Source organism: Lutjanus erythropterus, chromosome 10, assembly GCF_056507025.1.
Source record: "Lutjanus erythropterus isolate fLutEry1 chromosome 10, fLutEry1.hap2, whole genome shotgun sequence".
Lineage (NCBI taxonomy): Eukaryota > Metazoa > Chordata > Actinopteri > Lutjaniformes > Lutjanidae > Lutjanus > Lutjanus erythropterus.
In genome coordinates, this window is record NC_139326.1 from 27328166 (window position 1) to 27349032 (window position 20867).

The 20867-nt window shown below is 40.7% G+C and overlaps 2 protein-coding genes across 4 annotated transcripts in view; one reads left to right on the forward strand and one right to left on the reverse strand.

The window, feature by feature from the left end:
• smtnb (smoothelin b) overlaps positions 1–11959 on the forward strand; it is a 71106-nt gene extending 59147 nt beyond the window's left edge. Inside the window, exons 11-20 of one of the 3 annotated variants that reach the window (XM_084728864.1) lie at positions 852–1037; positions 1313–1388; positions 1612–1644; positions 2856–3035; positions 3334–3396; positions 3506–3587; positions 4201–4377; positions 4470–4596; positions 4718–4869; positions 11462–11959. In XM_084728864.1, the coding sequence (XP_084584990.1) occupies positions 852–1037; positions 1313–1388; positions 1612–1644; positions 2856–3035; positions 3334–3396; positions 3506–3587; positions 4201–4377; positions 4470–4596; positions 4718–4869; positions 11462–11615 (1230 nt within the window). In that variant the 3' untranslated portion in view covers positions 11616–11959. Of the gene's footprint in view, positions 1–851; positions 1038–1312; positions 1389–1611; positions 1654–2855; positions 3036–3333; positions 3397–3505; positions 3588–4200; positions 4378–4469; positions 4597–4717; positions 5136–11461 lie in introns of those variants that run through there. The other 2 variants (XM_084728863.1, XM_084728862.1) reach the window with 2 other exon arrangements.
• Positions 11960–12206: 247 nt separating this feature from the next.
• On the reverse strand, positions 12207–19628 carry selenom (selenoprotein M). The gene is made up of 5 exons (XM_084728865.1): positions 19410–19628; positions 16027–16062; positions 15786–15820; positions 15593–15671; positions 12207–13944 (listed from the first exon to the last, which is right to left on the reverse strand). Exons 1-5 carry the CDS (start codon positions 19503–19505, stop codon positions 13714–13716), a joined length of 477 nt encoding a protein of 158 aa, XP_084584991.1. The 5' UTR covers positions 19506–19628; the 3' UTR covers positions 12207–13713.
• Positions 19629–20867: the final 1239 nt, after the last annotated feature.

Here is a 20867-nt window from a genome sequence, read left to right on the forward strand (position 1 = left end):
CAGTTTTAGTGTGAGTTACAGATTTTTTAAGATATCGGCCATAGAGATGTCTACCTGCTTGCAAATAGTTTGGTATAAATTAAATAGTATTATCTTGAATAAATGGGTCATGATTTCTAGAAAGAGACAATGTTGTTGAGTTCCTCCAAAGTTTTTTTTTTGTGGTGCCTGAGAGCCAAAAGCTGAGTGCCATTGTCACAGCAACATAACCCTAGGAAATTTGGCGCACACTTGTCTAAGGCTTCTGGGACAGCCAATAGGCAGACAGTGTGCTGTGACAGCCATCTCATTTAGTTATATTCAGGAGAAGGCAGGATACATCTATGGCCGATATCTCAAAACCTTGGAGACCTGTCACGAAAACAATCCAGATCAGGGCTGTCAATCTCAAATTCATCCCCACATCAGCATTATGATTGCCCTCAAATTGCCGGTAGTAAATGCAGGACTGTATAAAGGTATACTTGTTATCATATTACATAATTGCCTCTGCATTCAATGCACATCAGCATAATTGGCTCTGTTTACATTTTATTCATTTGGCACTGCTGCTGCATGCTACAAAGAAGACATACTGGCATGTCTCTATTAAACGTGATCTAGATGGATAAATAGCAGTACAGGAAAGAGGAAAATTGTGTATTTTTGATTTTGGGTTGAACTGTCCACTGAGCTTCAGGTCAGTGGATTCTGCTCGCAGGAGCTCTCACATATCCAAATAAGTCACAGTTACCTTTTTTCTTTTCTCTTCTGCAATCTGGGACTAATTAATGTAATTGTCCGTCTTTCTGCATGTCAGCGTCTGTGTTCTCTTGCTCACGCTGTGTGTTTGTGTGTTTGGCTTCATGCAGATGGAGACGGAGCCCATCGTGGCCTCTGAGCCAGTGTTTTCAGTCGGGCCGTCTGTCCAGGTGCCGTGTCACGTCCCAGCCATCCCCAATGGCTCCAGCACTCAGGCCAAGCCCGACGAGCGCTCTGGAAAACTGACCGCTGAACAGCTGGCTGCCATCGAGGATGAAGAGCTGCTTGACAAAATGGTACTTCACACCCAAGTTATAATTCTGGATGATTTAGAGTTAAAAGCACCACTTTGTAATGAAAAGAGCTGCTTCAGTCATGCAGAAAGTTTGTGTATTAGCGGTGAATCTCACCAGCTATGTGAAGGTATATTTGGAAAAGTCGCAGCCTGGTGTTGTGTTTGTGTGCACAATGCTATGTAAGAACTGCACACATAAATAGAGCTGTGCCACTTTGGATTTGTGCGAGGAATGACCTCTCATTGTTTCCATTTGTGCTTTTTTCCTCTCCACAGCTCGATGAGTCAAAAGACTTCGAGGAGAGGAAGATGATCCGTGCAGCCATGAGAGACCTTCGCAAGAAAAAGAGAGGTAAGGGCATAAAGAAACTGTTAGTCCAATCACATGAAAGTTTTTCTTCTATTTATGTTTTCATGAGTATTTCTTTCTTTCAAAGGTCACAGAGTGCTTTAATTTTATTTCATATTTTAACAATTTAATTTTCTCATGATTATTAGTATTTTTTCTGCCTTTTCTTTACAAATTTTAAACAAACTGGCAATTTCCACATGATTTCTATCCACTCTGCCCTCAGAGGTCATGCTGGGATGTACTCAAGAAGAAATAGGTAGGGCAGGTTGGTGTGCAGTGTGCATTAACAGCTGATATTTGCCTGTGTTTGTCTTTTTGTGTGCACCATCCTGTCATCATCAAGCCACTACAGTTTTTAAACCATTTACCCTCTCAGATCTCTGCTGTGAATAATGAAGACACGTTTTGTTAATGTGCATGAATCCTTGTTTTTTTATGTGGAGTGGTTCACACTCACCTCAGTGTGCTGTTACTGAAACGTCTGCCACATTTAGTGAATTCTCTCATTTGCAGTCACTCTCCATATGGTTTCACCAGGCGTCTGGTTGCACTGAGCTGACAGTTGAAACTCTTAATTGGATTCCCAGATCTGAGTCTGCACAAGAGAAATCTGTAAAAGTTCAGTGTGCACTCAGTGGCACTGAGCAGAGCATACCGAGGATCTAAGACTGTCCTCGGTGCCCTCTGCAGATATAGCAAAAAATATCAGACAGAACTAAATACTTTAAGAATAAATGTCTAAGATTAAGTCTGCTCTATGTTTAAATACACGCTCAGATACAAGCTGGAGGTATTGCAGGTTTTAAAGGTATATATCAGATATTTTGAAGTGAGGTCATTATCCATCGTCATTGTATTACCTACAGTAGATGGCAGTCAACTCACCCACACCCTGGAGAAGCAGCAGGAGTACTGGTGTAAGAAGCTAAGTGGTCTGACCTACCAGATGCACACTACAGTTACAAGCCTGCCAATGGTTGTTTGATTACAGCTGGCGTTGTGGCATCCGCTATCCACATGTTCAAGATAATCCACAGACTATGGATACATACCTCATACAACCCCACTTAAAAAAAATTGCACTATCCCTTTAAGGTATCAGTAGCCTGGGTATAGCTAAACTTGGCACAGCTCTCCACAGGGGACGATCAGAGTGTGTTTGCTGTCTTTGATTTGTGATGTTTGTGCAGCACATATGTCTTGACAGCTCTGGCTCGGCAGTGATCCCCCCACCTGTGGGCGTTTGTGTATTTAGAGGAATTTTACGGTGCTGTGGAAAGAATCCTGAAATGTATTGCCTCAAATTTGGAAGCCCTGGTTTAATCAATCTTTGTGGCAGTCAGCTGAGGTGATGGCAGTTTGTTTAGGACCTCGTGTCCTCCTCCTCCTCTTTTTCCACTGACATCATCTCTTCACCTTCCCCGCCACCTCTCTATCCCTCCTCTCCTCTTCTTTCCTCCACCACAGACCAGAGAGAAAAGGAGCGCGAGACCCGCCTGCAGGAGCTCCGGCAGCAGAGAGAAGAGCGAACACAGAAGGGTCGCGCCGGTGTCGGAGCAGGAGAGGTGGTGATGAGGAAGGTGGAGAAGTCGGCCGATGGCTCCAGCCTCAGCCAAGTCACCAAGACAGACCGCTTCGCCCAGTCTGGTAGTCTTTTCCTTTTCTCTCATTTCTGTTTGCATTTCTGAACCTTCCTTTAACTTTTCTTGAAGCTGTAATGAATCACTGAAGACAACAAAGAATCACTTCTTACTTACAGTGACTTCTTACTTTACAATTGCAAGACACAACTGGCATCTCAGGAGGAAAAAGGGAAAAACAGCCAAACATGATGAAGAGTAAACAGTGAAAGCAGATGGGAAAACAAATCATGAGGAGAATGACAGTCATGAAATGGAGACTGTCCAATATGTAAATAATTTAAAGTGTGTATTTGTGTGTTTAGATGATGGGAGCAGATCATCACGCAGCACTGTTGTCGAGGCCAGTTATGTGCAGAAAACAGACAGTGAGTCATTACTTTGTTTCTCCCTCTGGCTGTCTTACAATACTGCAGAGTCATTACAGTCTCATCACTAATGGCGCGCATATGTCTCTGTGTTTGTTTATTATTTCAGGAGGGACAGTCCAGTCAAAATCATACAGCTTCAGCTCTTCCACATCATCCTCCTCCTCTAACACAAGCAAAAAAGTGGGCAGGTAGGTGATGAAACAACACTTTAATTACACAACAAATTAACTGCTATACATACTATTTTTTTTCTACTGATTGTAGATTGGGTTGCACCAACAACAAATCCATTTAACCTAATATTCGTTTTCATCAGAATTTAGCAAAACTAAGTTAACTTGCTTACCCAGATCAAAATAAATTAATTAGTTAAAATAAATTTGAGTTCTGCCGGGCCAAAGTAAGAATGAAAAGGGGAGGGACTGCAGACTCAGTTGAGTCTTTAACTTCCTTTGAGGAACTTATAGAAATATTTTGCTAAATCCATCTCAAAAAGGCAGCCATTTTAAAAATAAACCTCCTCAAATATAAGTTTTAAGTTAATATTGGATCACATTTTTGCATCACAAGTTTTGATGCGACATAATTAAATTTAATCTAGTCTTAAAGTAAAAACTAAGATTAGGTTTAAATTGAATCTTTCTTAAATTTAAGCTAGTTTAAAAGTTTAGTGCATTGTAATTTTAAGTTAAATGATGATATGACAGGGTTTAAAAGTTAATCCTTCTTGGCGCTTCCCAGTCTAAGTTTAAAATCCCTTTGCTTTTATAAATGACCTTGCTCTATATGTCCATACCTCAGCGTATTTGATCGCGAGGATGACACATCATCACGCAGTGGCAGCGGTGGGCTGGCCGCTGTGGAGCGACGGCAGGCGGAGAGACGCAAGGAGCTGATGAGGGCTCAGACCCTGCCGAAGACTTCTGCCATGCAGGCCCGCAAAGCCATGATAGAGAAGCTGGAGAAGGAGGGAGGCGGGTAAGGATAAACAGAGAGGTATTACTACCAAAGAAAGAAAAGGGGCAGATCAAAGCATGTAAATATTAACACAAACTCAACTTTTCTTTTAGCCCTGGAAATCAGGCAGTCGCCAAGGTAAACAAGGTCCAGCGTTCCACCAGCTTTGGTGTACCCAATGCAAACTCCATCAAACAGATGCTGCTCGACTGGTGCCGCGCCAAGACCCGCTCATATGAGGTGAGCCAACCCACTGTGTGCTTAGTGCTCATCTTTAATGTCAGCCTCTCCTACTTTGGGAATGTTTCCATCGCTTATCTATCACTGCCTCCATGTTTATTCTCTTGGTCTTGTCCTGCAGCACGTGGATATTCAGAATTTTTCATCCAGCTGGAGTAATGGCATGGCGTTTTGTGCCCTGGTGCACAATTTCTTCCCTGAAGCCTTTGACTACAGCTCACTGAGCCCCAGCAACCGCAGGCAAAATTTTGAAGTGGCCTTCAGCACCGCAGAGTGAGTACACACACAGAAACACATTCGTCTGAGTAACATGTCCACTAACCACATCAGTTCTGTTATTGTTGTTAAGTTTTGACTGCAAGTGAACGCGTCAACCAGCTACATCAACTGCAGTGAACCTTCGTGACAGAGATGTGAAGAATATGAAGACAAACCAGAAGAGGAAACTACTGCACGCTTAGCTTTTCTCAGTGCAGATTATTTAATGTGGAGTTGTGTGGGATATTTGTACAGCAGATGCTGGTCAACACTCATCCAATTTGGAAAAGAAACTAAGCAATGAACTGCTGTAGATGGGGTCAGCAGGAAAATGTATTTTTGACACTTCAACGTCAATCTAAAAAAAAAAACTGGTATCAGTTTAGGTGTACACTATATGTAAAATATTTTCACTCCCTTACCTTGCCGTCAGCCAGCCTTTTCTGATGAGAAAACAGATGACTTATAAGACAGATATTGTTCACTCCAAACCAACCAAAAAAAAGGATTGATATTAGAAATTTTATTTCACAGAACACAGGAGTTGCAGGTCTACCACTGCCTGTATCTGTTAGTTTGTTTGCATTATTGTGTGGCTCCAGTAAATCTGCACTTACCATTTAAAACTGAGGTCACACAACAAACTAACTGATTAAAGCAGTGGTAGACCAGTAAGTCCCGTGTTCAGCAAGTAAAATGATTGATTTTGCCTATGCGGTCTGGTTGGTTTGGTGAGAGCAATAAATGAAATTTATATGCTGGTTTCTCATCAGAAATGGCTGTCTGACAGCAAAGGGGTGAAAATATTCTAAATATAATGTACAATTAAACTGATGTAGAATTTTTTTCCCCCCTAAGATACATTTTGCTGCTGACTCTGTCCAAAGCAGTTAATTCCTACACTGGTACTCCTGCTGTATGTCCCTCACACAACCCCACTTCAAATAATCCAAGCTATGCCTCTAAATTTTGACTGCAAGTGAGGGCATCAGTCGACTTTGTCGGAGAAACCACATCAACTGCAGTGAACCTTCATATTTTTATTAAGCTTGGCAAAGATGTGAAGAATCTGAAGAGAAACCAGACGAAGATGCCACTGTAGGTTTAGCCTTCCTTTTAGCAGCTCCCGAGACAGTGATGGCATGCTGCTCCCAACCCAAACCAACACATCTCCCTTTCTTTGGATCATACAGATTGCACACCTTGTCTCATTCTTCTGTAAAATCTACACCCAGCTGTTATTCAGGATTTCTCGTTACCAGCATCTACTTGATCCTGAAGTACAGAGACGGACTGAACACGTGGAAACTCCTCGACTGATCATCATGGTGTTAACTGTCCCTGTCTCTCCCAGGTGTATTGATCCACCTCGAGGCCCATTACTGCCACTACTCTTATTACTACACCTCTAAACCTCCTCTCTCCATCTCTCCTCTAACTGCCGTGACACCCTCCATCTGCTTTGAACCAGAGACCCTCATGAACAAACCCTCCCCAAACAACCACCAGGTTAAAGAAAATGGACGAGCTTTCGGCTATGCCTCCGATATTTTCTCTCTTCATCTTCTTCTCCTTCTTTTCCCTCTTACACGTGTGATATCCCCCACCCACCTGTGTGTGCGTGTATGCGTGTTCACATGCTCCCAGTAGAATAACGTCCTTGCTAATGTTGGCATTACTTTTGTATACACTCAACTCCGGACTGTCACCCAACCACAGCCCCCGTCTTCCCACCTTTGTGTTGCACTATCACTCACTTCCCTCGGGCACTCCTGACCCTGCCAGCAGTTTGCTGTTATCTAAGAAACGCAACACACACACACTGTCACACACACACACCATCCTGTGCACCAGTATGTTATGTAGAATCACCATACGGTTGTATATATGTGTTTTTATATTGCAGAATCCTTGTTGTTTTTTTCATTGTGTCATGTATTTCTGACAGAAGGTAGTCATAGTCGAGTCCTGCACAGGTCAATTTTTGCAGACTTGCATCTGCAAAGCTCAATACCAGAGCCAACCCTGTACCCGCAATTATCTCCAAGTCAGATCCGGACACGTCCACGCCCCGACCTTTGAATAAATACACAAACGCTGTCACTTTGTGTTCTCGGAAAAGTATCTGTTTCCTTATCAAAAGCTTATACTTTATGTCACTTTTTGCAAGCATTCTCACAGTTTCTGATCACACTAAATTTCTCCCAAATGTCCGACTTTGATGTCCACAACTAGCCAACTTAAGATGTGACTGTATGTCACTTTTACAGGTTCCCAGCAACATCTTTTAACCATCTGCAAAATGTGTTTATCTTTTCAACATAGATGAGCCTAGCACATAGAATATCTAAGTACAGGAAACGGGAAAAGGTAAAATTGACTGTTGAAGAGGCCAATTTAACTGCTTCTGGACAAACCTTTTATGTATTTGTTATTGTCTGACATTAAGTAAAATAACATTTGACTATATTGGTTCAATGGTTGAATGTTTATGGGATAAAATAACTTAATCCCATAGACATACAGGAATTGCAGAACAAACTAAGCAAGTTAACTAAACTTTTGCTTTATATCATCCATTTTAATGTTTAGCCAGCAGCTACCATACATCGCTGTCGCATCAGTGATGTTTCACTATTTTACCGAATATGAATTTAAGGGTCAAAGACTGTGTTGTAGGCTTTCACCAAGAAAAAGAAGCACTGGAGCGCCTGGATAGCTCAGTTTGTCGAGCGTGCGCCCCATGTACAGAGGCTGTGAGTCCTCTGCAGTGGCCGTGGGCTCGACTCCCGCCCATGGCGTCATTCCCCCACTCTCTCTCCCCATGTCCTGTCACATCTTCAGCTGTCCTGTCATTAAAGACTTAACCCCCCCCACCCCCAAAAAAAAAGGAAGCACTGTTGGCTGATATGTTTGATAATATTAGTTTATTTAGATGTTAAAATATTGAACGGTCATTTTCATTTCTGATTTTTCCAGAAAATGAAAACTATTGGTCATTTACCTGTGTCCGTGCAAATATATTTTTCACCCGTTACACAACATTTACCCGCCTGGTGCAGGACTCTGTGTAGTCACATTAAAATGGTCAAAAGTCTCTTGTCTTAATGCACAGAAAAAAACAACAACAACAAACAAAAAGGCTGAATGAGCATCACCTGACGCTCATTTGACATTTTGTTTTGTCTTATGTGTGTTTGCCACAAACTGTATGTATCATGATGTTCATGAAGCATGTCAACTCATGGATATATTTCTGAACACAGAATGTAATGTTATTGTTTCTGTTTGTGTCCTTTCTCTCTCCCTCTGTCTTTTCACCTTTAATCTCTGTCATTTGGCTGCTCACTGCTTTATCTGTTTTTTTTCCTTCTCCTCCTCCTTCCTCCTTTTTTCCCATCCTTTGTCCATTATCTCTGTCCTGTTTCTTCTCTTCTTCTTCTTCTTGTCTGGTCTTCCTCCTCCTCCACTTTGTTTCTCTCTGTTTGGGTCTGCCTTTCCTTCCTCTCCTCGTCCTGCTCCATCTCCCTCCCCCCTCTCTCTGCCGGGTGCGGGAAACAGGAAACTAGTGGACTGTCCCCAGCTGTTGGATGTGGACGACATGGTGAAGATGCGTGAGCCGGATTGGAAGTGTGTGTATACGTACCTGCAGGAGTTCTACAGGGGTCTGGTGACGAAGGGCCTGGTTAAAACCAAAAACTCCTCCTAGAGTTGCACCTAAATCTGAACCCATGGTGAGAGAGGGGGTGAGCCTACAGTATGAAGGAACCTCGCTTTGGTTCTGACAGACTTAATGGGTGGAGGGGGTGTGTATGTGCATGTTTTACATGGGACAGGGACAGTTTGGATTTTTTGAATGGGGGGTTATATGAGGCACTTATCCATAGCAGCAGGAGTACCGGTGCAGGAAGCTAAGCTACCTAACTTTAGCTACCTAAAAAGTAAACATCATTTTAAGTGTAAGCTATATTTAGTGATTTAGTAGGCAATATAACCGCAGTCTCTTGTTGGAAAAGGCTGTCTGATTGTGAGGTTAAGAGTTGAAAATATTCTGTCTGCCCACCTCTAGGGTTGAAAATTTTGTGCATTTTACTAAATTGATAGTTGAAAATGCTAACAAAAGGCTGTCTGGCAACAAGGTAAAGTGGTGAAAATGTTCTATAGATTGCATGCACTTTAACGGATACCTTTTTGTTTTGTTTTTTGTTTTTAGGTGGCTAAAATACATTTTGTTGGTGAACCTGTCCATAACAGTACATCTTTTAGCTATGTGCACTGGGACTGGGAGATGTTACACTGACTATGGATAAATACCTCATATAACCCCACTTCAGAAGAGCCAAACTATTCCTTCAAGCAGCTGATAGGATTTATATATATCAAATGTGGTGTTTCAGAAAACTCCTTTATTGGCTGCTTTTAGATTTTTGATCCTTCATGTTAATCTGAAGCTAGTCGGATCCAAAGCACCAAACATGGTATGTGTGTGTGTGTGTGTGTGTGTGTGTGTGTGTGCGTGCATGCGTGCGTGCGTGCGTGCGTGCATGCGTGCTTGTATGTGTGTGTGTGTGTCTTGAATACATTTCTGCGCAGCCAGACTATGGCCGAGGCAGAGAGCCAGGACCATCTGCAGCTCAACACTTTAAAAGGAACTGCTGCATCACAATGTTTCAAACTTAGGAGTTCAGAAACAAAGCAGAGGCTGTGTGTTGTCCACTGACTTCTTTTTATCAAGTGTGAGTTTACAGGTGTTTATGCACTTGGCTTGTAAAGCCTTTTAAAGATACTGTAATAGTAAACTGCTGAATGATCCTCTCTAGACTTCCTTAAATAACAAAACAGATTTTACAATGTTGACATTTGTTTTCTCATGCGGGAGATTTAAACTTGTACTGTTCCCGTTGCTCCACTCTTTGTTTGTGTAGGATGACTCAGAGGGTTTACAGTATGTGGAGATAATGCCACCCTGTGGTCACTCTGCAAAGCTCACACGTGAGGTCTCAGTTCCTAAAACTGTTTATTGAAACAAACTGTATTACTGACGTTTATTTATAGAGCGCTTTTAAAGTGGTTTCCACACAGAGTGGTTTAGAAAAAAAACAAGACAAAAAAGGATAAAAAAGAGGAAAGGATAACCACAACATGGAAAGGCCAGAGTTCATCAGTGCAGATGCGTGTGTGCGTAACACTGCCTCAGGGACGCCCAAATGTTTTCCATTGTAGAGCCAAAACTAAAACTCGTGGTGTGGGCTAAAAGCAAACACGACTATGATCCCAAGTTCCTTTAAATCTACAGTTACTGACTTATACAAAATGAGTTTTTTGTCATATTTGCTGAAACAGTTACTTTGTCCTGACAGTAGTATACAGGACAGATAGCGTGTTATTCAGGTTCCTCTGGCTGCTCGTAGTGCTCCTCATGGCATTTCCCAGAATCTGCCTCGCCTGAGTGAAAACAGCCAATCAGAGCCAGCTTCTAAACTAAAGTGTGGGTATTTGACAACCTGGGAAAAAGTCTCATTCCCTCACTGATTTATCTGATTTATTGTTAAATACCAACAGTTTTGGAGGGGTGGTGAGGGATGGTACTAACCCATAGACTGGGTGAAGTGATGCCCGTCACTGTCTCTCTCCTCTCCTCTGCTCTGTGTGTGTGGCTCTGATTGGTTTTCATTCAGGCACAGTAGATTTCTCGACATTGCCATTAGGAAAACCCAGAGTAGCCAGAGGAACATGATTTTTTCCCCATATTATCTGTCTCATGTAAGGCTGCAATTAATAATTATTAACATTATCAATTAATTTGTAGATTATTTTGATCAATCTTTTAGCCTGTAAAAATGGAAATAAAAAATTTAAAAAAATTGCTCATGACAATTTCTCAGAGCCCAAAGTACATCTTCTGTTTGCTTCTTTTGTTAAACCAACAGTCCAAAAATCTGTTTCAGAATCTTCATTTACTGCCATAAATAACAAAGAAAAACAGAACATAATTTCATTTAAAAAGCTGGAACCAGCAGATGCATGACAGTTTTGCTTGAAAAATGACAGAAATTATTAACCGATTATTAAAATAGTTCATAACTAATTTTCTTTCAGTCGACTAATTGATTAAACCACTCATTGCAGCAGTCTCATGTACCACTGTCAGGATATAGTGACAATTTGAGCAAATACAACTGGGTTGTTTATTTAAATAGAAATTACCAACTGTAGCTTTAATTGACTGACTTCCTGTGGAAAGTGACACTCTGTCACTGGCTGCTGTGCTCGTATTATCATATTTAGTGATCTTAAATATTTATGTAGCATTTTTTACATCACACAAATAAGACAACATACACAGAAATTACTTTTTTTTTTATTATTATTATGTTTTCAAAAGAAACATCTAATTGAATCTTTGGTCTGCTGGCCCCACTTTGGGGAGCCATGCACTAGCTTTTTTAACTATTGCAGTTCAGTCACTTTGGTTAATGTTGTGAAAAATCACCTGATGGATGATTAAATATAAAGTCCTCCTCTGTACTCCGTCTCTGGTCCTCTCCCATCCTGTCTGTTCATCCCCCTCTTCTCACACACCCTCTCTTGTATGTCTGTTCCTCAGGACCTACGCCAACTGCATGCCTCTGCTGGAGGTGGAGGACATGATGATCATGGGTAATAAACCTGACTCCAAATGTGTCTTCACCTACGTACAGTCTCTGGTCAACCACCTTCGCAGATATGAGATGTCCATGGGTCGGCCCTGTGACCTCTGACCTGTGCTCGGTGAAGTGTTCAGCCCCGACGTTTCGTCGGCCCCCCTCCACCTCTCCCTCTTCACCAGCCCTGACACCTCCAGCTCCATCACCTGATGCCCGCCTCCACGCCGACAGGCCGGGTCACAGAGTTGCACATCTCTGATGGGCACGTTGGGGATCGTGTTTTTGTGTGTGTGTGTGTGTTTGTGTATCAGTTTGCTTATTATCTGTGTTGGCAGTGGTGATTCATTATTTCAGTTCTCAACACAAAATCCTCTTTTCTCCATCGAGGGAGCGCCAAAGTTTTTCTAAGACTTTTCAAGCTTTAAAATTTTACATCTTTTTTATTTTGTAGTCAAACTCGGCTTTGTATCAGGTGATATTTAACATGCAGTGGCTGTGTTGCTATGGTAGTGTACTGAAAAATACATCAAGAGAGAAAACAGAAATATTATTATTTTTATTTCCCCTTTTAAGTTATTTATAGCTACAATTTTCTCTGCTTCACTTTTGTAATTTTAATCTGCGCGCATTGCTGTTGGTAATACCACTGAAGAAGAACAATATACTATAACGTTATGATGCATTATTTGGTTTTCATTTCGGTACTTTTGTCAAACACGGGTTGCTTGAAGTATTTTAATTAAGTTATTGATGTACTTAGTAAGCACATTACTATTTAATACGTGTGCACAGGGATGTTCTTTCTTCATTGTTCAAGTGGATGCAACACTTGTTGTTGTTGCAGTCCAGCGCAGAGTATTCGCACCTTTCTGAACTCTACGGAGCTACTGAGAACAGATTTTTGAACATTGTACTGCCTCATGTATTACTGTATCATCATATTATTTTAACAGAAAAAATGCTTGCAGCTCATGTACAAAAAAAACCTCACAGATCATTGCTCAGCATCACTGCCTTGCCCTGCCAAACACACTCACACACAGCTCTTATAGAGGGCTCCTTATTTATGCTTGAGTAGATGTTTTTGAAATTTATTATTTTGTATTTTGTTAGTGTGTACATGATGCTCAGAAAGTTTTGTTTAAAGTGATTCGATAAGCTCTAGCTACCACAATGTTATGTGAAACAAATTCACATTTTGGACAAGTCAACTGGCCTGATGACAGCCGGCTTTCTTTTTAAAGTTTATCGTGACTGAACATAACTGCCAATTGTATATTTTACAACATGGAGCTAAGGAAAATTTTTAAATGGGTATTTTTATTCAGCTTGTAAAATTCCTTTTGAGAAGATGTCTAAAATCCGATCAGAGCTGATTTTGGTTTATTTCTGAAAGCTGTTTTAATAGATTTAGTAGAGAAATGAGAATTATTCCACTGCTGCCAACTGAAAAACAAACCTTCCTCAAAGCAGTGAGCGCTGTACATAGGAGCTTAAACACATTATAAGTTCATGTTTCTGTGCACCACAGTTAAATGTGAATTAAAATTAAACCAATTTGAGAAATTAATGGGTTTCTGGAGGATTATTGCTTTGAATCGTCTCATAAAACACTTTTCCACAGGAGATTATTGTCAAACCTGCTTAAACTCCACCTGGGAGTCTGACAAATCTACACAAGATCATGAATATTCAACACAGAAAGGACCAGAAATTATTAATTTTTTCATATTTTTTTTATTATTATTTCTTCTTTCACAACACTCCCACTTGAATCCTCTTGTGTCTGTCAGTCCAACCAACCAGAACATGGAGCATCAGCCTCAGGCCAGTCAGACAGGTTTCAGCCTGAGGCTTCATTCAGTTTCTCAGCAGGTAGGAAATAATCAGACACACAAGAGAGCTCAAGTGAGGCAGTGAGGATCCTGAAGACAGCTGACACATGATGGACCAGAACAACAAAACAAAACATACACACTTCCAGTCTGTGCGTGGGCAGTAGAAAAGCACTCACAAAGCGGTCTGTTGGGTTATTATTACTGCAAAAATAAGAACAAACAGCAAGAACAACATGTGCAAATTCAGACTGCGGACCTTTAAAGGCCTGTTGCTGATGCTAAGATTTTGTCCTCGCCCAGGAGCTGATCATGATGGAGCAGCTATGGGACAGAGTGGTTCTGTGAGACTCCTACTTTTCTCCACTCTGGACAGGTTATAGGTCAGTATGTTTGACTTCTGCGTTGGACTCTGAGGAGGTGTTCTCCGTGGCGAGACTGGCAGTGGATTGTTTGTACGCCGGCTCGTCTTTGAATGGGCTGTCTTTGGCAGGAGAGAAGCGAAACTCCTCCGGCACCTCGTCCTCAGGCTGAGCCTTCTTGTAGAAGCCGAGCTTCCCCAGCAGCTCGTTGATCTCAGAGCGGGTCATGTCAGACAGCGCGATCCGCTGTGGAGGACATACACGGGTGAAATGATGATGATTTCAGAGTATACTTACTTTCTTTTCACTGTTCATGCTGCATGAAGACCTGCAGATAGATTTTCAGCTGTTGTTATGAGCTGTTTAACTACATTTTAAAAGCTACTTCCTAATATTCTTCTATATTATATTTATTGTGTCACAAATCATGCAGTTGTAGGCTAGTCGGCTATTTTACAAGGTTCATTTATTTATCATTTTACAAGAGAGGGTTGTGTACCAAGATCCCAGTTGTAGTCCCTTTATGCTGCCTGTAAAATATAATTATATAAATAGATGAAAAAAAATCACAAAAATAAACTTTTTTATGGTTGAGTGCAGTACGAGATGCGCCTGCAGCCTGTGGAAGGCCGCGAACAATTAAAAAACAGCATGTACAAATTTCATGAGAGATTCACAAATCTCACAGATCTAGGGTTCCCTTTGGGACACAGCCAAGTGTTTGGTTTGTCCATTCAAGGGTACTGTAGGAACATGGCGGAGCAACATGGTGGACTGCATGGAAGAGGACACACACCCTCTGTATATATAAACTGCTCAATCTAAGCTCACGAAAACACAATGATTCTTATTTTCTGGGGATTATACGCTAGTATTGTAAAAAATATTGATATATCGATAAACGTCAATGCTGAATATCTGAGATGCCTTTAATACTCTTTTTCGCATAATCGATACTCTGGTACCAGCTGTACTTTCTCACTCTCTTTCTCTTCAGGTTGAGAAACACAGCTGCAGTGCCGACATAGTCCTCCTCTCACTTACCCACAGCACTGTCTTCTTCTCATCACTCATTTCATATAACTGTTATCATCTTTTTTATTTAAATAGCTCTAAATAAAAATCTAAAATTTTATGTCTTTATTGTTGAGCCAATTTTTCTCATGGTATCAAAAATGGTATCCAATATCAATATTTTTCAAGGTATGGCCTTGAAATAGAGACTCCAGTGTCGTGACAACACTCCTATACATTAATGAGACACTAGGAGGCCCAAAGCATGACTCTGTAGGAGTTGCTGGGAGTAACAAGACCAGTAACTTCTCTTTTGGTTACACCTCAGTGCACCGTTAATTCATGCATACACACCAGTAAACAACAACCTGGTCATGACACAACATCTGCTTTTACACCCTGCCGTTACTATGGTTACCCCCAGAGGGCTTGAAGGAAGTAAGTCAACCCTGTGTGCAATGTGCTTAGCACCCCACTACCAACAGGATTTGGTGAATTTTGTACTTTAGTCCATGTAGAATCCAGATTAATGCTAATGTTGCTAGGTGTCTGCTGGAAATTTGCCACCGCAGCTTTAGAAAGTGATGTTTGATGGGCCTTTCTAGCTCGGTGTAGAGCAATAAAGTTTACTTTTATGATGTTATGATGTTATGTTTCTGTCGACACTGTCATAGACGTGTAATTCAAGTGTATGTTTTAGCACTGAGTCATAGTGGTGGTGTTGTACTGGACTGCATTATGATGAAAAGTGTCTCTAATATTCTGCCCTCCTCGTGGATGTTAACAGGAAGGACAAAAAACCAGAAACAACTCACCTCAATATAATGTCAACATTAAATCATATTATACTAGAATCAGATTCTACATAACAAAGACTTACATCCAGCTCTTCAAAGTAGTGGTTCAGGAGGACAAGCTCAGGGTCGGCCCCAGGAATATGCTTCATCACCAGGTTATGGCTGAGGTAGTGACGGTCAAGGAGACAAAATGCTGGAATATTTACAGTGTGCATATTATAAACAGACATATTTACTAACAAGTGTAAACAGCAGCGTATTTGAGTCAAAGGATACTAAAGAGGAATATCCTGGACCACAAAGGCTTTGACCTGCAGACAGAGACAGAAGTGGGATTAATGTTTTTCACTTAGCGCTGGTTTCACTGAGGGAGACTATGTGAAAGTCGAGATGTGAAACGTCAAATGTCTCAGCGAGCAAAACACTTTTACGCAGGGATTATGCTTCAGTCTGCCTCAGACACTGGAGCTCAGTGTCTTGTCTGTTTTTGCTGATTACATAACAGAGGGGTACTTACCTCTCTGAGCCTGTTCAGCTGTCATCCACCACATGTCTGGAAAGAGAAGATACAGGAAAAGGTTAGGAGAAGCTCTTAAAATGTGACAGCACATGGATTAGGAACAAGATAATTGACATATTTCAGCCACACAAATGTGTCTGCTACATATTTTCATTGCGCTCGATGATGGAAGAAGTATTCAGATCTTAAGAAACTTAAGAAAAAGTACTAATACCAATACTGTACTACAGGTATCGCATTTAAAACCTTAAGTAAAAGTATGTGAGTATTATCAGCTAAATGTACTCAAAGTATGAAAAGTAAAACTACTCACTGTGCAGTGAAATGATCCTTGTCAGTGTTTTACTAGTTTATCTGATATTTTTTTATTTAAGAAAATGGTGGATGATAATTTATTAATATAACTACTGCATTAATGTTTATGTTGCATTTTACTGCTGTAGATGTTTATGGTTGAGCTTATTTTAACTACTTTACTGTTGGGTATTTTCTCCAGCAATGCATCATGGGGGCCTTGGGTATTTTCTACAGCAATGTATAATGGGACACCTTTCTCTCCTATATTTACTCTCTAACTTTAATAGAAATTTAATTCAAACAGTACCGCTCTATATATATCAATAATATATATATAAATCAAGGAAGAGTCTTGTGAATTTCCTAGGACATGTGAGACAGTGAATCTGGGGTGCTGTGTGTTTTGTGATTTATGTTTAGAGGTTGAAGCCGTTAACATGTGAGAAAACTGTCAGACCTCTTATTTGTTTATATCTGTACTGTCTGTAGCATGGTGTGAAGTTGGTTAAAATAGTTTATTTTGCAAGATGGAGAAGAATTTTCTCAACCCATAATAGACAATTTCAGTTTATCACAAACATCCACTTTCAAATTTGGCAGATTTGGAGATAGACACTTTTCACTGGGCAGGAAGAGCATGAAAAATTGTAATCCGAAAACATAACCAGTAACTAAACCTGTCAGTCAAGTGGAGTAGAAGGTACAATAATTACCTCTGATGTATAGTGGTGCAGAAGTGTAAAGTTACACAAAGTAGAAATACTCAAATTAAATACAAGTATGGGAGACTGGGGACTGTTGTAACATGGGATTAATTGTAACACTGTCAGTTTAACAAATCAGAAAAGAGCTGCAATGATGTCATCAATATCATACCATCTTACTGAGCTCACAGAAGATGTGTCATGTCTCTGTAAGCAACAATGATGATTTTACAACAAAAAAGAAAGTATTTTTCTTTAAATCAAGATTATTTCTTGCTTATCGTTAATGTATTATAGATAGAATAGTTAAATAAATAGAACAGTTTGACTTACATACTGAAAAGTAGCAGTTTCTTTTGTGTAATTTGATGCTTTGCATTCATGCTACCTTGAAGCCCACATGCTAAATCAGTTAGCTATGCATTGGTTTCTCAAGGTGAGGACAGTTTTAACAGTTCATTAAAATGAGAATTTCACACACACAAGTGTTTTTGGGTAACTTTATTCGAAACTGTTTATTTATTCTTCACTTCAGTTCTTTAATAAATTGGATGGTGTGGATCTTAAACAAGAAATTACATCAGTCCCTGGTTTTATAACTCAACCCAATAGAGGGGTAGGTTGTAACAGCATAACTCTTTGTATCTGACATTATCTCACATAATTTTAGTTTTATTTGAAGGAGACATATACAGGTAATGTATATAAAAAGTTTGACAGTGCAACCACTGAGTTGCTGATGCTCAAACAAAAAGGTTTACTACCATCCCCGGTCTCCCCTACCTTAAAAATACAGTACTTGAGTAAATGTACTTAGTTACATTCCACCTCTGTTTGTGCTGCAGTTTTTGGGTCAGGTTCCTTGTTGGAAAAACACCTCAGTGAGTCTCAGTTATGTTCACGTGTCAGTGCAGCATTCAATCCTTTGTGCAGAGCATAGATTCAGGTAAAGGCTCCTGGGAAAGACGCCTGGCCTGGAAATGTGAGCCTCAGGTATTGAGTAGCAGGTGTGACTAACACAACAATCGTAACAGATAACAAGCTTTTCTTCAGTGATACTGGCAGGGTGATGTGATGACACCCTGAGGGAAAAGTGCATCTTTTCTCACACAAAGAAGGGCTGGATTACAGAATTTTTTGTGCATGAATCCCACCTCAAGTTACACCCTCAGTGCCTTTTCAGCTAAAAACTCATTTTGTTCTACATTTTTTATACATTTAATAAAATACATATATTTATGGATGGCTTGCTGTATTGGCCTACTGGGCACAGGCATCAGGGCAGCCCTCAGCCAGGCTGTCTGTTAAAGTTTCTTTGTGAAAATCAATCATATGACTACAAAGAGACACAAAAGTGCTGCAAAAAGACACAAACTACCACTTAGAGATGACAAAGACTCATAAATCCACTTCAAAGAGAAACAAAATTACTGTAGACACACAAAACTATTACAAAGAGACAAAAACTATCACATAGACACAAAATGACTACAGAGACACAAAAGTACCATACAGATATAGAAAAAAAAACACCACAAACAGACACAAAAGAGCTACAAAGGCACATACAACAACTACAAAAAGACACAAAAGCATGACAGGGACATAAAACAACTACAAAGGGACATAAAACTACCACATGGAGGCACACAATGACTACAGAGACAAAACAGTACCACAAACAGACATTAAAAAAATACCAAAAAGACACAACACAACTACAAATGGACACAGAACTGTCATAAAGAGATACAGAAATACTACAAAGGGACACACAACTTTTACAAACACAAAACGAACACAAATAGACACACACTGACTACAGAGACACAAATACACTACAAAGAGACATTAAAAACTACAAAAAGACACAAAACGACTCCAAATGGTGTCAACTATTACAAACAGACACATGAAATGACACTACAGGGACACAAAAGTACTACAAAGAGACACACACACACAAACATCACAAAGAGAAAAAAGGACTGTGATGAGACACAAAAGTACCACAAAGAGACATAAAACAACTTCAAAGGGACATAAGCAAACAAAACGACTACAAATTGTGTCCCTTTTCAATCTGGGTGTGTTCCTATAAAGAAGGGGTTGGGGTCTGTTCACATGTCGGTGCCCAGGGCCCCGCTGTCTCATAATGCGTCCCTGCATGTGTTGTAATGTCTACACAGCCTGTGTGTCTAACTGTACTGATGACGCTTGGAGATTCCTCGAGGAGAAACCCTCACGCATGCGCCCAGCTGAGAAATTTAGGGGAAAAACGCGTCCATTGAGTGAAATAAGACTCAGGAAATTTACTCACAGCCGATAACTCAACCTGCTGTCGCGTATGAATCGTAATACAACGAAGACTTACTGTACCTCCACCCTGGCTTTTGCAAGCCCCTCTAGTTTCTTCAGATCCACATCGTAGGCCGATGCGCAGTGAAGCAAACTGGCCAACACGATCAGCCACATGATGAAGTCTCCTCCTCGTCCACAGCGGGGACAACCAGGACACTGCTCTGACCAGGACCGCGACCTGCTGCAGATGTTCGTAGGTGACTGAAGCTGAAAACAGGACGAAGAGGAGGAGGAGGAGGAGAGATGATGTGCAGCGATGTCACGTCCGGACTTCTTGCCACGTCAAATATTTCTCCCCGAGGAGAGAGAAGGAGGCGGGCAGAGGACGCTCATTGGTTATCACCGAGATCCCCATCAAGATACTGTTAATCCCACAGATCTGATGTGCAAACTGTGGCTAATCCCTGCAGATGTTAACTGGAAAGAGATCACTTTATGCAACCACAAACAAACAGAAAAACTGACAATTCTATTAATCATAAATATTAATTATCATAATATATATTCTAATTTATTGAATGTGGTTGCAATAAGTAGATGGCAAGTGTTCTGTTTTATATTTAGAAACAATGATGACAGCTACTGTAATAAACATCACCACAAAATTATAAGGCTTTACATTTCAGGAGTGTGACAAATTGATCTTGAGACTAATGAGACGCTTGTGTTTAAGGTGGAGTTACCTGTGACTGAAAAAAACAGTTAAAAGTCCCCTCAATAAATGTGATGTTCGTCAAGTTAAGTGATTTTATAGGGGAATGGGGGAATTTTATAGGGGCAATTGTAACAAGGGGCCATTGTACGCTTAATTCCACCAATAAGAAACAGTCTGTCTGAAACACTTGAAGATCCAAGAGGAGTCACTGACCATTTTACTCGATCAGCTCCAAGACGAGAAAGAAGACAAGTGGAGCTGTGAGAGAAAACAGATGCAGAGCGAGATATGTAGACTGAAGGCCCTGCTAGATGATGCTCAGATCAAACATGTCTACTCTAAACAGGAACATATTGAGACTCTGAATGTACAGCTCAGAAAGACCAACTTTATGCTGCTGAAAGCTCAGAGTGACCTTTAGCAACAGACCTCCAACAGCAAACTGGAGAAAATGAAAGGAGAGAATGTGGACCATCAAAATGAAGTGGAGTCACTGAAGTTAGAGGTCCGTGTTGAAAAGCAGCTTCAAGCAGCAGCTGAACACAACATTGAGGCAACCACTCAGTCCTTAAAAGTGCAGCTGTTTGACACTGACGCTGCAGAGTTTGAGGCTCACTAAAAAGCTGAACAGCTTGAGGCTGATCTTGCATTTGAGAGGGATCAAGCTCAGAAGCTGCGGGTGAATTTGAGCAAAATGGAAGAAGGAAACAGAAGGAAGAAGCAAAGACACTGGAACGAGCCCAGGCCTCACATCGAGCCCAGCTCCAAGAACACCAAGCAGAGAGCAGGAAGATTACATCTGCTCTGAAAACTGCAGAGGA